The sequence below is a fragment of the Carlito syrichta genome, unplaced genomic scaffold, assembly GCF_000164805.1.
Source record: "Carlito syrichta isolate Samal-C Ts95f unplaced genomic scaffold, Tarsius_syrichta-2.0.1 Scaffold308104, whole genome shotgun sequence".
Taxonomy (NCBI): Eukaryota; Metazoa; Chordata; class Mammalia; order Primates; family Tarsiidae; genus Carlito; species Carlito syrichta.
In genome coordinates this window covers 61174-76223 of record NW_007252200.1, presented here as the reverse complement: position 1 = coordinate 76223, position 15050 = coordinate 61174, and the positions used below count along the sequence as shown (strand labels likewise).

The following is a 15050-nucleotide window of genomic DNA, read 5'->3' as shown; positions in this document are numbered from 1 at the left end:
GACAAAGCCTGGTGCTTCAAGCCTTTGTTGAGAGAGGGAAGGTCTGGGGTTTTATGTACAAGAGGGAAGAGAGGTGGTACATGTACAAAAAGAAGTGGGCCCCACATTCCCTTCCAGGGGCCGAGGAGAAACTAGCAGGGAGCTGAGCAAACAGTTAACGCTACCATATTCCCTGCCTCCTGCCAAAAATTCCTAGCTAAGGGAAGGTGTGGATGTTGGCACACCCTTCTCCGGCTGTCTGCAGAGAAGGCTGGTGCAGAGAAAACCTCTGCTCTTCTGCCCACCTCAGCAGGGACAGCATCAGCCTAGGATGAAGTGGGCGAGGAATAAAGGCAGTGAGCCTGGCTCTCTCCCCTACCCTTATCACTACTAGGGCACAGCTGGGCAGGGCCCAGGTTTGGGAGGAACTTGCTTCTGCTAAGAGATGATCTGAGACTGGCAGGGTCCCAGGGCTTCCTAAGCCTGGACACTTCTAGATCAGAGCTGACCATGACCCTGCAAAAAGGAAGGAAGAAAAAGAAGGGATAGTTGTGCTCTCCTTTCAATCCCTCTGAGCTCTGGTAGGAGAGGGGCCTCGGTGCCCCTGGATAGGCTAAAGCGGAACATGGTTTTTCCCAGCCCCAAGCTGACCCTTGGTTACCCTTCAGGAAATGCAGTCAAAGACCTTGGGGGGCAAAGTGCAGTATTGGGGGCACCAGGGGTGTGCCAGGCCCCTGTAGTCCTCATGCCCACAGTGGCACAGGCAAGATCCAGCCTTGGGAGCTGGGGTGGACACGGTTGGGAGAGCAGCATAGCCTTCTGCTGGGTTCTGGCAGAATCCAAGGCTCCAGGCCCACTGGTTGCACTTGTAGGACTTGGAGGGTTGAAGTGCGTCTGCTTCCAAGAGGGTCTCAGTGGGGACCTGGAGCCCGAGGAGGGGCACTGGGTGGTACAGTACTCCTGGCTTGGTGGCGAACAACAATGGGCTGGTGGTGAAGGCCTGTGGGGAAGACAGAGGCCAGTGAACAGGAAGGGAGGCTTAGCCAGGATAGCACCTCCAGGAGCAGCCCCTCAGGGAGAAGCCAGCCATGAGGCAGACGAGGGAAGAACTTGGAGAGAGGCTTGAGGGGCAGTCAGGGAGACTACTGGGGCTCTACCTATTCAGAGGCTCAGGTGGGGTAACTAGGGGCCACTGGGCAGTCAGCAGAGACAAGGTAGACTCAACAAGAGCCAGGGGCTGGAAAGAAACTCCAGGTGGACTAGATGTCAGGAAACAGATAAGGGACATCTGATTGCCCCTGGGCAGAAGCTCCTACCAGAGCCTTACAAGGAGGGAACCCTAGGACAAAGGATCTCCCGGGCCCAGGTCTGGACCTGCCTCAGCTCTGACACAGTTCTCCACCCTGGCATGGCGACTCCCTACCCCTTGGGTCTTAGTAGAAGCCAGGACAGCATTAGTGGGAGAGACCACTTCCCTAAGGGTACATGCAGGGGACAGGCCACGCTTCTCAGCACGGGCATGCAAGAAGTACGTGTCCCCAGCTGGAAGGCTGCAAGTCATGCAGGGGAGGAGGTGCCTGTGGGCTCCAGCTGGAGTCCTGGAAGGTGGGCATGCAAAGGGGGCAGCTTTGGTGCCCGGTACCTGTCAGGGGCCCCAGCTCGAGGGTTAACAGTTTGACTCATCATGGTGGGCTGCATCACAGAAGAAGCGTGAGCCCCGCTTGGCAGTACGGGCCGTGAAAGGGACACTCTTCAGCACTGTGGCCCAGGAAAGAGACACAGTGGTCAGGCCTCATGGGTGTGGGGTAGGGCAGGAGGACCCAAAGGGGCTAGGCTGAACTCTGGGAGCTGGGTCCAGTGGCCAGGCTCTACCTGTGATGATGTCCTCGATGGTACCATCCTTCCCCTCGTAAACAGGCCTGTGTTCCTTGGCCTGGCGTCGCCTCAGCTCTGCAATTAGCTCCTGCTGTTGCCACTTGTTCCGCTGGGATGGGGTCTAGGGCCAAGAATTTGGAGGGGGAAGGAAGTCATCCGTCAACTAACATGGAACTGGTTCCTGCCGCAAGATGCGGTCTGAGGACATGCCTGACTGTATTGCTAGGCATCCCTTCCCAAAGCCCCTCCCTTCACACCTCAGGGCCTAGCCCTCAGGCCTCTGGGGATCCGTCTGCTCATCATTCACCTCTAGCTCTCTGCTGCCTGGCCCTAGTCCTTTGCCCTGTCTTCTGCCAGGGCCCACCTCTGGGCCCCACCTACCTTGGCGTCCAGTCTCTTGGCTTCCTGTGCCAGCTGCTTCTCCCGCATCACCTCCTCCTGCTTCTTGCGGGCTTCGTTTTCTTGTTCTGCTTCCTAAGAACCATGGAAGGTGGGTGTGGGCGAGGCTCACACAGGCTATGAGGGGTGGGGCTGACGCTGAGGGTGGAGAGTGGGTGGCAGTGGGACCAGCTGACCCCAGGTAGCCACCCTCTGGAGGGGCACTTCCTGCCCCAAACAATGACAGGAAGGGCCTGGGCCCCCACCCTGCCCACCAGTTCACACTAAGAGGCCAGCGTCCATGGCTCCCTCTCCAGGACTCCCTCTCCAGGAGTTGGAAAAGGCCCTGACTTGAAGCCTGGGCTTATCTCTCTCAACATCTTTTCTCTCAGCCAAACTCTTTCAAAGCCCTCTTCGGCTTACCTTGTAAGAACGAATGAATCGAACAAACACTGGGAAGAACACAGAAGGTGGTGTGGTCTTGGGACTTTCGCCAAAGTAGCGGACAACTGCGTTGTAGGCCTCCTGGGAAGGGGTGGGCAGGAGGGGTCAGCCTGGCGGGAAGGAGAGGCCCAGCTCCCACACCAGGGACAGGAGGCCCGCAGAAAGCTGAGTCCAGGGCCAAAGGGAAGGAAACCATCCACCCGAGCCCCCCGTGAACTGGAGAGGACCTGGGATCTAAAACCATGACTGCATGTTTCCAGAGGCAGCTGCCTCTGCCCCCAAAGCCCTCTCCCCATCACAACCAGGGACAGGGCTTGCTGAAGAACCAGCAGGAGGCCCACCCAGAGGGGCCTGGCACTGTGGCCTGGGTGCCCCGCCAGCCTGTACCCCAGGCTTGCCTCAGCTGTCTTGGCGTCGCGCTGGAGCTTGTCCAGTTTGCTCTCGTTGGCGCTGAGGAAGCTCCGAAGGACGCTGTTGTCATGTATGCTGCATTCCCGCCGGATCAGTTCCATGCCCCGTCCCAGTTCCTTCACGTCTAGCAGTACATTCTCCAGGGACACTGTGGTCACCAGAGGCCTGGCTGAGGCCCACCCACCTCTTGACCCAGGGCTATGGCAAGCTGACCTTCCCCCTCGGCATGGCTCACTCGGGTTCTCCCACCCGTATGGATGTGGAGAAGCGCACACGAAGCTAGCTGCACTCTCACAGGGGCCAGGAAAAGCACAAGGCTGTGAGCTCATGGCCCCAAAGAGCAAGGCAGCAAAGGAAGGCAAGCTACAGAGCCTGCTGTCTCCAGGATGAAGCTGCCTTGGGCCTGCCCCTGTGCACATGGGTGGGGCAGAAAAAACAGCTACCATATGACTGTTGAGGGCCTTATGGTTTTTCCAGGCACTTCACACACATCAGAGAAACAGTCTCCGGCGCCAGCATGAGGGGGTAAAGAGCCAGTGCCACCCTCATGTTCCCGCTCTCACTGCACCTAGCTGGAAAGGGCTGGGCAGGCCTGATTCCTGGAGGAAGGCTCCCCCTGAAGTGGCCCCTGCTCATGGCTCCAGCGGAAAGCTTTGAAGTGGTCAGAAAGATGATAACAAAAGCCAGAAACAAGTGAACCCAAGTGTTCTCTCTCCTCATAGCTTCCTGAGATTGTCTTGGGCTGGACTTAAGGGCAGGCCCACCCAGCTGGGCTCCCCTCACCTGCTGCAGCCTTTTCCACAAAATGCAGCTCATGCCAAAAGTTAGCCAGGTCTGGGTACTTCTCCTTCACTGTCAAGGCGATGAAATGCAGCAGTGTCATCTTCCGGTCAGTGGACTTGGTGTCCAGCAGCTGGGAAAGGGTAGGGCAATACAAGAGAGCTAAGCACCCTGGCTCCACAGCTGCCACCCCCAGGCTTCCTGGCCCATGTTGCCCCCACCGCCTTACCAGGTCCAGGCTCTGAAGCTTGAAGCCATACACGGCTCCCCGCTTGCTGCTGTTCATGTAGTTCCCCAGTGCAAGTATGATCTGTCCAAAAGAGGCATGTGAGGCAGGTCAGGCCCAAGCCTAGGGCTCCTTCTTCCTCTCCATATAGCCCCAGGCCCCCTCCTGGGACCTGGGCACCCCCACTCCCAGCCTCTCCCACCTCCAACATCTGCTTCAACTTCTGCGAGGACTTGACAGAGGCAGAGGCTGCAATGATGGCATTGAGTTGCTGGAAGGCAAGATGAACACTTGAGTGACCCCAGGTTGGCTAGAGGAGCCAGGAAGGGGCTTGAAGGACTGACAGGGCAGGGGAGGGGACCAGTGACCAGTGGGGCAGTTGTCGAGGACCCCAAGTTAAGTGGGGCCATACCGGTGTGAGCATCTGCAGGTTGTCCTGGAAGTTGCCCAGGAAGGCCATGCCCGCCATTCGCTGGGTCAGCCGTTCCACCTTGCTGAAGAGCAGCATGAAGCGGTCCTCGGCTGCCAGCTCCTCCAGGGGCTGCCGCTCCCGCTCGTACTGCCGCAGCAGCTTCACCTCAGCCTCTGTGGGCAGGAAGCGCATCAGGCACTCCACGAAGTCCACAGGTAGTGTCTGCAGGTCAAACCTGTGTGGAAGGGAGGGACCACTTCAGATCTCACATCTGCCCGTGCTGCCCCCCGTTCCTTTTACTCTCCAGCTCCCAGAGGCCCAGGGTGGGGGACCCATCGCCTCATCTGTCACAGCACCAGCAACGACCTTGGGGAAACATCCCATGCTCCTGTTTAAAAGTCCTTCCATGTCTTCCCTCTGCACCTAGTGAAGTCCTGGGCGTGGCTGAGGTCCAGTCTGTAAGACTTCTGCCCAGCTCTCTACCCTCTCTTCTGCGCCCCTCCCTGTAGGGATTTCATTTTCAGTACACAAGGCGCCATGCTTCTCTCTCCAGGCCCTGAACTGGACTAATACACTTCCTTCAGGTCCCGGCTGAGATAGTGCAAAGCCTTCCCTGATCACCAAGCTCAGCCACGTGGCCCTCCCTACCCTCTCAGAGCGGCCTGTACGTCTGCATCCTGGTGGTACCACTCAATGTTATTGCACTGTTCCCACTAGACTGGGGTTTCTTGGGTGAGGACCTGGGCTGAGTCTCCAACATGGGTGCAGTAAGTTCTGGTCAAGCCAGGGGATGACTGAGGCATTGTGGGAGTCTTGTCAGAAGCCCTGGAATCTAAGGAAAGCTGGGCTCCTGAGTGGAGAACTAGACTGCCAACTGGCTGGGGACCAGGGCCAGGTCAGTGGGAGCCTCACATGTGGATGGCCCTGCAGATCTCCTCAGCCGACCGACCAGCCTTGCGCAGGGTGATGGCCAGGTTCTTGGCACGATTGGCTTCCAACAGGGTCACCTTGCTGGCAGCCTTCTGTGCTGTCTTGCTCTTAGAGCAGATGAGGTCAAGGGCAGGGCCCTGGGCTTTCGTCTTGAATAATTCTTCAAACTTATCCAGGTCCAGGTCCTGGCAGAAACAGATGAGCAGGAAAAATGCTGTGGCATAACAGTGCTGGAGAACCCCCTGGCAGCCCACCCAGTACTGGCCAGCACTGGTCCAGAGTTCAGTCACTCTGCAGTGTTTCACGTATACAGACACAGCGAAGACATAACTAGAAATATATACACGCAAGAGTATACAAGGGTTCGTGGAGCTGACCCTGGACCCACCCTGACTGAGAGAGATCTGCTCAAAGGGCAACCTGGGCCCCAGACCCCACCCCTCGGGGCCCAGGCCCTGTTACCTCTAAGATCTTTTCATCATCAAGTTCGCTGAAGACAGTGCCACTGATCTGGTTGGGTTTCAGCGCTGTCCAGTTGAAGACAGGCAGCCGGAACTTGGTCTTGATAGGTTTCTTAATTCGAATGGCTAGTTTGGAAGGAGGATCGGTGAGGCAGGGGCTAAGGACACACTCCCTTGGACCCACCAGCCCTGCCCAGAGCCCTGGGGACACTCACCTGACAGGCCCACTGTCAACACCACTGAGGGGGCAGTGCCGGGGAGAGGCGGGGCTGGGGGACACTTGTCTGGGGGAAGAATAAATGGCACAGGGACCCAGGGGTCAAGAGACTTCACAGACTGCCCTCCCCTCTGCCCACCCACCTGTCCTTAAGAACCCTCAGGAAAGGAGACTGCATGATCCCCGCTTGAGCTGCTCCCAGGAAGCCTAACTCTGACAGTTCTTGCCAGGCCCTGTCCCAGTTTCTCCTGCTGTAGCCTAAGCCGCTCCTTAAAGGAATTAGAAGCAGCATCTTTAGGTCCCTCAAACAGGACCACATCTGCCCTCAGGCATCCCTCTGCCAGAAACTTAAGCTTCTAGCCCTCCCTCAGCCCTCTCTCACCCTGATTTTATATACTTCCAGCCCTCGAATACGCCATGTTCCCAGATCTCCCTGAGGAAGACCTTGCTGACTATGAATTTGTCCCCACAGTGAGGCTGCCCCTGCCAGCTCCCAGGGCCCTAGTTACCTGGTAACGGGGGAGGTGGCGGGGGCAAGGGAGGTGCTGGCGGTGGAGGCAGAGGCAGGACCTCCTCGGGGGGTGGGACTGGAGCCAGAGGGTCCAGGTCTGAGGGTAGCACACCCTCACCCAGCTCTGCAGGGCCTACTCTAGCCAGGGCCTCAGTGCCCACAGACTCCAGGCCCCGGGCACTTGGCTCCAAGCGGCATCGGCGCTGGAAGGCCTCCTCCTTCTCCTTAATGAGCCTCCGCAGGGTGTGCACCTGGTGGTTCGTGTTCTCGTATGTCTCCTAACGGGCAGACGACACCAATGGGGAGGGTAAGCAGAAGGTACAGGAGTCACTGCCCCTAGGAGTAAGAATTCCTACCCTAGGGTCTGTCAACTAGGGTCTCTGTGAATGTGCTCAAAGGCTCAGAGTGGCAGAAATCCAGGCGGGGGTGCAGGGAAGCTGGAACGCAGTAGATCAAGAGAGGCAAGCAGAAGTGACCTGACCCTGCTGGCACCCAGAAGTGTCCTTTCTGCCCCAGCCTGTTCTCACTGCAGGGGCCCTCAAGGCCCAAAGAGAAGGCTGCTCTCTGAAACTCTCCTTGATTCACCACCAGTTTGACAGAGTTGCTGTCTCCACAGCCCTTCGGGCCTTGTTTTGCTTTAATTTCAAGTGACCTTGTGCAGTTGCTCAACGGAAAGCCCCCTATGGACAAGACCCTGTCTTAGCCATCTCTGTACCCTCCACAGCTTCTAATACAGCGCTTAACAGGGACTGGGCAGATATGTATGGAGAGCCACAGAACCAGTATAAATTGTTTTCTTCTAGAAGACACTGTGGGCTGGGGCATGACTTGATAACTTAAAATAGTTAGATGAAGAGACAGAAGAGACTGAAATAAGGGGAGCCCTGCCCTCCTCATTTAGGACACCAGGTGGATGTGTTAGCAGAGTACCTGGGCCACTCTGACCCACTCATGAAGCATGCCCAGGGGAGGATGCGGAGGTAGAGGGGAGGGAAGTCAGTGGGGTGGGCTAGTAGGAGGAGGCCCAGCCTGGGGCTCCAGAGGTGCCTGCGGGTGCCCTGTCTACTCCCACTCTCTTCCATGTGTGTCTGGCCCACTCTGGCTTCAGCTTCTCTCTCCAACTAAAAATGGGGAAGTCATCAGCCCACCCTCATCTGAGTGCCTCAAGAGTGAGCCAGGATCTGAATCCTAATGGACTTGACATGACTTGGGAAGGAAAAACAAGACCGTAAAGTCCCACAGCCCAGGCTCGGTCAGGGACTGCATTCCCCAGAGCACTTGAACCTTGATGCTCTCTAGCTCCTTCTCCCGCTGTAGCAGCTGCTTCTCCAGCTCTGCCACCCGCATCATGTTCTCATTCTCCAGGTCCAGAAGCTTCTCTGTGAGCTGCAGGACAAAAAGGACAGTTTCGGGGCTGGCCCTTAAGCCTGGGTCCTAAGCACGGGCTGCACCCCAGTCAGGACCCCAGCCCGGCCACCCCATGCAGGGCCCCAAAGGCCGCTTGGTCGGGGACACCCCTACCTCCCTCCCATGGGCCCAGGGCCTGACATCATGTGACACAGCTGCAGACACGAGGCAAATGGCCACATTCTGACTTTCTCAAGCCTGCAGCCATCCCATGCCCTGGAGATCAATATGTATTCCAGTCAGTGATAACTCAGTGGCTCAAGTCAGAGTATGCTCTAGAAAGCCCAAGTGGGTTCTAAAGCCTCCCAGGTAGTCAATCTGGAGGCAAATGGGTCAGCTCAGGATTCCTGGATCTCAGACATCCCCTTCTTCCCCTACTCTCAATAGCAGCTCTGGTGGGCAAAGGAGGGCTACCTACATGTGACACGTGCTCCTCCAGTTCCTCCACCTTCTCCAGGGCTACATTCTTGGTCTCAGCATCCTCCAACAAACCCCCAACGTCAAACACGTTGTCCAGGTATGCCTGGATCTGCACCTGCAGCTTCTCGCTCTCTGTGTGCCTTGACTTCTGGGGAAGAGCAGGAGACAGTAGTAGGTGGGGGAGCAGGTGTAAGATCAGGGGAGGCCTCCTGAGAAAAACTTAGTTTTGACTGGCCACAGTGGCTCATGCCTGATTTCAGCACTTTGGTGGGAGGATTGTTTGATGCCAGGAGTTTGAGACCAGCCTAGGCAATACAGCGATCCCATCTCTACAAAAAACTTAAAAACTAGCCAGGTATGGTGGCACACACCTGTAGCTACTCAGGAGGCTGAGGCAGGAGGATCCCTTAAGCCCAGGAGTTCAAGGCTGCAGTGAGCTATGATTACACCACTGCACTCCAGCCCGGGTGAAAGAATAAGACCTTGTCAGAATTTTAAAAAGCAAAGCTTAGTCCTCATCACCCTTTACTGCCACTTCCTAGTGTGTAAAACCCAGGAGTTCCAGCTGCTGGCTGTGTCAGATTCTCGCCCAGTGGAGCTGCCTGACTTGGGAGTTGTCTGTGGGAGGTCCTGAGTCCCAGGCCACAGAAGACAAGCAGGGTTCCAGGAGCCTCAAGGACTATGTACTTGTAGAAACAAAAACAAAACCCTTTGTGACATGGCCAAGCTGGTCCTCTACTCCAAAGCACCTCACCTTACCAAGACCCCTACCAGCTCACCTGCAGGAACTCCTCCAGCCCCAGCTTGGTAAACTCATACTGCAGGTGGACCCGGAAGTTCATGTCCTCCACCGAGTGCACCACAATGTTGATGAACTGCATGCAGGCCACCTGGGGAAGCAGCAGCCCAGAGAGGCAGAGACAGGGAGGCAGAGGAGAGCCAAGCGATAGGGAAGACAGGTGGTTGTTAGAATATCATCAGGTGGATAAGCACAATAAGTGAATAAAAAAGCTAAGTCTTTATGGAGAAAGAAGATTACTTTAACTTTTAAAATGTTACATTTAATATTCAGTGTAAAAATATAAGTAAATTACATGAAAAACATGTAAATGAAGACACAGCTCTCTGATTTCCTTTGACTATCAACAGTGTGTCTTGAGCCAACCCTACTAGCTGAAGTGCCTGCACTGAAAGGTACTGAAGTTAGCAGGAGAGCTTAGAAAAGGGAAGGCAGCTCAAAAAGGCTTCAAGTCAGGGATGAAAATCCACAGAAAAGGAAAAGGAGGTTTATCCGAGACACACAAATGACAGAGTTCTGAAGTTTCTAGGAGCTTTCTGGGGTGGGCAGGTAAAGAAGCATTTACTGACCAGAGAATCATTCTGGGTTTATTCATGATATATCAGGATGCGCCATTGGCCAGACCCCATTCTCAAAGAGCACACAGCCCTGCTGGGCATGTGCCTGACCCAGGCCCAGTTCCTCACCATGAAGTCGATGTTGCTGTCCTCATTCCGGAAATACTCCATCAGCTTCTCAAAGCGGTGAAGCTCCTTGCACACCTGAACGAGCAAACTTCCTCTGTAAAGGAATCTGCCCTGTGCAGATCCCAAGCCCCTGAGCTCTAGCTCCCAGGAATAGCATGGCAAAGGGCTGATTCAGACCAAGTTTAACCACAACTCTAGCTATTAAATGGGTCATCTGGACACAATAAGAGAAAACCTGGGACCTGGAATCTGGCTCTGGGTCTCTGGTTCCCCACCAACTTGCTGAGGGAACTCAGTAAAGCCTGTGCCCTTGACTGGGCAGTAGGTGCCTCTATGGATAGGCCAAGAAGCAACATGGGGGTCTGATGCTGCCAAGTTACTGAAGGAGGGAAGGAAGGAAGAAGGTGGCAGGCCACGGACAAGCAGGAGGCTGAGGTCCTAGTGAGGACGCAGGGGAGGGGCTAGCATGCAGGAAGGCCCTCTCTGAGAGGGGTCTAGAGGCTCCTTTGAGCCTCTGGGTTTCAAGAAGGAAGAGCCATTTCCTGGCCTAAACAATGGATGCTAGGGAAGACAACCAAAGAAGAGGAAGGGGTGGGACCAGCAGCTGTGGTTGGGTGTCGAGGAATCCTATGCTCAAGCAGATAGGGGTTTCAGAGCCAGGCCCAGAGGCCGGGGAAATTCCACATAACCTTGTCCCCTCACCAATAACAGCTCGCAACCCAGGAAACATCCTTGCTCACCTCCTCCCCCCACTGCTGTGGGTTTTACCAGTGGGTTCACTGCATCAGACTCCCACCTGGAGCGTCTCCTCAAGTAGATACCCAGGCCTCCAGTGGGTCTGGAGTTCTGGAGTAGGACACAGGGATCTCTCCTTTTAACAAGCTCCTCAGGGGACTCTGATGTGGCCAGATCAGGACCACTGGACTCTAGCCCTCAACTATCTGAGGGTATTCTTAGCTGGCCAATCAGGAAGATTCCCAGCACAAGATCTAGTAAGACTGATGTTCTGATTTTAAAAAGTGAGGGGTCAGGGGTAGGCTACTTGCCAAGTACTCACTGGGATGTTAGAAATCAGTGGAGATCACAGGAAATGATGCTTACCTACTAAATGATGCTTACCAACCTGGCTTCCCACCTTCTCCCCTACAAACACACACATACAATTTCAAAGACTGACCTCTTTGAAATTGTCGAAGGCAGCAAGGATGATTTCATGACCTCCCCGCACCAAACACACGGCTGCTAGGAGCTCCAAGACAAGGGCTTTGGTCCTAAGGAATGAAGAAGGAAGATTAACACCCTATCCCCCCATCCTAATGACCACACAGCTCACTTCCATGACTGCTGAGTCCTTTTGGAGAGTGAGGACCACCTCAGTAGTGAGGAGAGAGGCGGGTTTGGGAAAGAAGGTAGGAGAAGGAAAGTTTGCTCCCTCACTAGTTGTGTGGACCAGAGGGAAAACAAGGATACTTCTCCAGCAGAGGTGAGGAGACCAAACCAAGGTTCTGATGGGATCCCAAGGCCAGATATGACTTCTTGTCAGGGACATGTGGAGCCCAGATCTCCAGAGCCCTTGGCAGAGTGGAGAGGGATGGGACCCACCTTGGATTCTTGTTGTTGAGGCTGAGTGCAATCTCATTGACAGCGTGGGGGTGGGACATGACCAGGTTGAATCCGTACTGCAAGGGAAAGGACAGAGGAGAGGACTTTGATGGTGGGGAAGGGAGAGCCTAGCCGATCTGCCTGTAGGCCCACCCGCAAACGTGCCTTTCACAAGCTGGTACCTTCCTTGCTCTCCTGGTTTGGCAGATGAGGCAGAAGAGGTAGAACCCCATGGCTAGTGCCACCCCTTACCTGGTAATTCATGATGGCTCTGAGACAAAGAATACAGACGTGGACATCATCTTTCTGGCTCACCAGGCGGGAGTTCTTCAGGGCCCTGCGCCCAGGGAGAGTGCTATACCTGAGGGAGATGGGCCAGGCAGTCAGGTGTGACCTGAGGCTGTTGGTGAAGTGTCTAGGAGTACTCACCATCACCTGAGCAGCAGGCTGCCCCCCAGCAGCAGCAAGAGGGGGAAAGAGCACCTGGTAGCAATAGCCAAGTGTGTAGGAGGCAGGAGGTAAGCCGGTTTTCACCTCCCTGGAACAGACCTTTTCAGCAACTACCCAGGATCCCAGCTTCATAACCATGCTAACCTTAAAGATCCTTCAAAATACCAACAGTAGTCATGTAGGCTTTCCTGGCCCCTGAGCTGGGTCCAGAGGGACATTCATCTGTCCCCCCAACTCCTGCTGCTGTACGTTCTGCACAATCCATGGGACAGAAGCATCTTGGCTCTCATCCCACTTTTATGTCCCAGAAAAGGCAGAGCAGATCCCCAAAGGCTTCAGGAGGGCCAGGAGGCTACGTCTGGCTTTGCACCACCCCTCCACCCTCTCAATGATGTTTTATGAAAAAAGGAAGAAGCACATATGGTATCTGCTCATGCATGGTCAAGGATGAGCAGGGTCCAAGGAACAGAACCCAGAGGAGAAGAAGAGAAAAATGTGGCCACGAGAGAGACAGAGACTGAGGAAAGGGCCACAGGACCCACAGGAAAGCTTCCTAGAGCAGAAAGGGCTCTGAGAAATCATCCAGTTCATCCGCCTACCTCCAGGTAGTACGGCCCTTAAGACATTGCAGACAAATGAACACGTTGCAGCCTTGGAGAGAAAAGGCCTAGAGGAAGAAGTGAAGGAAAGCGAGGGGCAGGTTAGGTGGGAGCAGGTCTTCGAGCAGCTGGCAGGGCAGAGTGAAGAGCTCGAGGGAAACAGACAAGGGCAGGAGCTGGATCAGCCAGTGAAGACCAAGGACCTGTGAAGACGGGCCTTGTTCAAGAGGTCCGGGAGGAATGGCAGCAGAGTGAGGAATGGAGGGCTCCAGAGAGGGGTGAGGAGGGGGAGAGCTGGAACCCCAGGTGGGGTGGGTGCAGCTGAGGACATGTACTTACCCAGGACAGACTGCTGGGCAGAGTCAAGGAGACAGAGAGGACAGACCAGAGACAGACTGGCAGGCAAAGGGCAAGAGAGCTGAGCCTGGAAGCAAGAGTGGAGGGAGGAGATGAATGAGCACTCACCGCCGCGCCAACTGGAGCTGGGCGAGGGCGGGAGCGGGCGGGCAGAGCGAGCACACATACCGGAGCACAGACTGGCGCGCAGAGCGAGCGAGGCTGTTGGTGAAGGGGGCCGACAGGGCGCTGGGCGGCTGCAGGTCCTCGATGGACCTGCTCCAGGACCGGAGCTTGTCAAATGCGCCATCATCGCCACTCTCCAGACCCTCAAAGTCAAACCTGGAGCACGAAAGGACACACATGCGCACATACAGCCACATACACAGGAGGAATTCAGTGCCAAGCCCCCCAGTGAGCCCACCCCCATCCTTCAGGCCTCTAGGGCAATGCGAAGCAAGGGCAACAAGGAGAGAAAGCAGAACTGGGCAGCAGAGACCTGGTCCCCGGTAGGAGAGCCACCAGCACAGGAGGAGGCAGAACAGGAGCAGGCAGCACAGGAGGGGAACCGGAGGCGGGATGCCGATGGAGGCCCGTTCCTCCATGCCTCATGGCCAGATAACACCAAGAGAAGTGGCCTCCCCATGGGCTGCTGGAGAGTGGCAGTCTTTTGGCACCCCCAGCCTTAGACAGGACATCGCCAAGAAGCCGTGGCTCCCCAGGAAGAACCTGCCTCATGAAGGGAGTGGTAGGGAATAGGCCAACTGCGGTCTTGCTAGTTGGCAAATGGCAGCAGTTCAAGGGCCTCTCGGTGCACTGAGGGAGCCCAGTTGGTTCTGGGTTGGGCAAGACTGAATGGAAGGGAAAAGGAGTCCTGGCAAACCCAGGGTGGGCAGCGCTTCATGCTGAGGAGAAGCACAACTGCCCTATCTTAGCTCTGAGTCCTAATGGCCCAGTTCTCTATGGTTCTGACTATTTGAGACTTCTAGGTTTTTCAGGTATAGAGGCTCCTTCAGCTTCAGCTTTCCTGGGGGAAGAAATGGCAGGTGAAGATTGTAGACCAGGGTCCTGCAGCCTAGTCCCTGCAGGAGTTGAGATGGCTTCTCTGTTTGTCACTTCCTGCTTCTGGACTAGATGTCTCCTACCATCAGCAGTTTGTGAATGTGTCCATGGCAAGGACAGCCAAGATCACAAACCCACAGGGATTTCTTTGTCACATATCCCCACTTCAGGTACAACCCTCTGAGAGACAGCCCCCCTCCTCTTTCTTGTCCTCTTCCCCCACGTAGGCCACTAAGGACTGAGGGAACATCTCCTACAGGGGCTCTTCTCCCCAAGGAGCATCCTGCTTAGACATGCACAGCCCCAGGGTTAAAGGCATGGAGGCCAAGGCTTTCTAGAATAGGAAGGGATATACACAGATGGCAAAATATTCCAAAAGGATGCAGGAGCAGGCTTTAGAGTCTTGATGATCAAGAGGTGTTTAACGGGGTCCTCGCGTAGACATCAGAGGAATCTCCCCAACAGGAAAATAGTTTGCTGGTGGCTTCCCTCCATCAACAATAGCACTGTATTCCCCAGTACTGGCACCAAGCCGTTTACAAATAAGTGCCTTCACTCAGACTCTACTTGGCTTCACCATTTTCCTCTCAACCCTTCTGAAAACACACACTCTCTCTCCTCCACCCTCCTCCCCTTGAGTCTTTCTTTTTAAAACAGAGTCAAAGGCACTGCCATGGACACTACAATCCTGAGGTTCAGTGTCTTGGTTTAGAACAGCTGGGATACGTTTGCTTTTCAAGTGAGATAGACTTACTTGGAAAAATGATCTACATCTTTTTACTATAAAAGCTCTGACTTTGTAAAAAAATCACTTCAGCAAATGTTTTTCATTTCTTTCTATAAAAAGAGTGGTTTTTTTTTTTTTTTTTTGAGTTGGAGTCTCACTCTGTCGCCCAGACTGGAGTGCAGTGGCCGCTCCCGGCCACCACAGCCTCAACCTGCTGGGCTCCGGCAATCCTTCCGCCTCAGCCTTCCAAGGAGCCAGAATTACAGGCATGCACTACCACACCCGGCTGATTTTTTGGTTTATTGTAGAGATGAGGTCTCGCTGCCCAGGCGGGTCTC

The 15050-nt window shown here is 55.2% G+C and overlaps 1 protein-coding gene across 3 annotated transcripts in view; it reads right to left on the bottom strand.

Annotated features, from left to right (window-relative positions):
* Positions 1–9: 9 nt before the first annotated feature.
* The window catches only part of FMNL3 (formin like 3), a 22287-nt gene continuing 7246 nt past the window's right edge, over positions 10–15050 (bottom strand). Inside the window, exons 5-26 of one of the 3 annotated variants that reach the window (XM_021715994.1) lie at positions 13113–13265; positions 11791–11899; positions 11539–11615; positions 11114–11207; positions 9937–10011; positions 9231–9341; positions 8450–8599; positions 7909–8010; positions 6623–6902; positions 6112–6180; positions 5898–6022; positions 5418–5620; positions 4506–4740; positions 4296–4364; positions 4097–4177; positions 3871–4000; positions 3075–3235; positions 2656–2757; positions 2236–2328; positions 1852–1975; positions 1622–1737; positions 10–979 (exon numbers count right to left, since the gene is read on the bottom strand). In XM_021715994.1, coding sequence (XP_021571669.1) covers positions 1646–1737; positions 1852–1975; positions 2236–2328; positions 2656–2757; positions 3075–3235; positions 3871–4000; positions 4097–4177; positions 4296–4364; positions 4506–4740; positions 5418–5620; positions 5898–6022; positions 6112–6180; positions 6623–6902; positions 7909–8010; positions 8450–8599; positions 9231–9341; positions 9937–10011; positions 11114–11207; positions 11539–11615; positions 11791–11899; positions 13113–13265 — 2635 coding nt within the window. In that variant the 3' untranslated portion in view covers positions 10–979; positions 1622–1645. The remainder of the gene's footprint in view (positions 980–1621; positions 1738–1851; positions 1976–2235; positions 2329–2655; positions 2758–3074; positions 3236–3870; positions 4001–4096; positions 4178–4295; positions 4365–4505; positions 4741–5417; positions 5621–5897; positions 6023–6111; positions 6181–6622; positions 6903–7908; positions 8011–8449; positions 8600–9230; positions 9342–9936; positions 10012–11113; positions 11208–11538; positions 11616–11790; positions 11900–13112; positions 13266–15050) is intronic. The other 2 variants (XM_021715995.1, XM_008064916.2) reach the window with 2 other exon arrangements.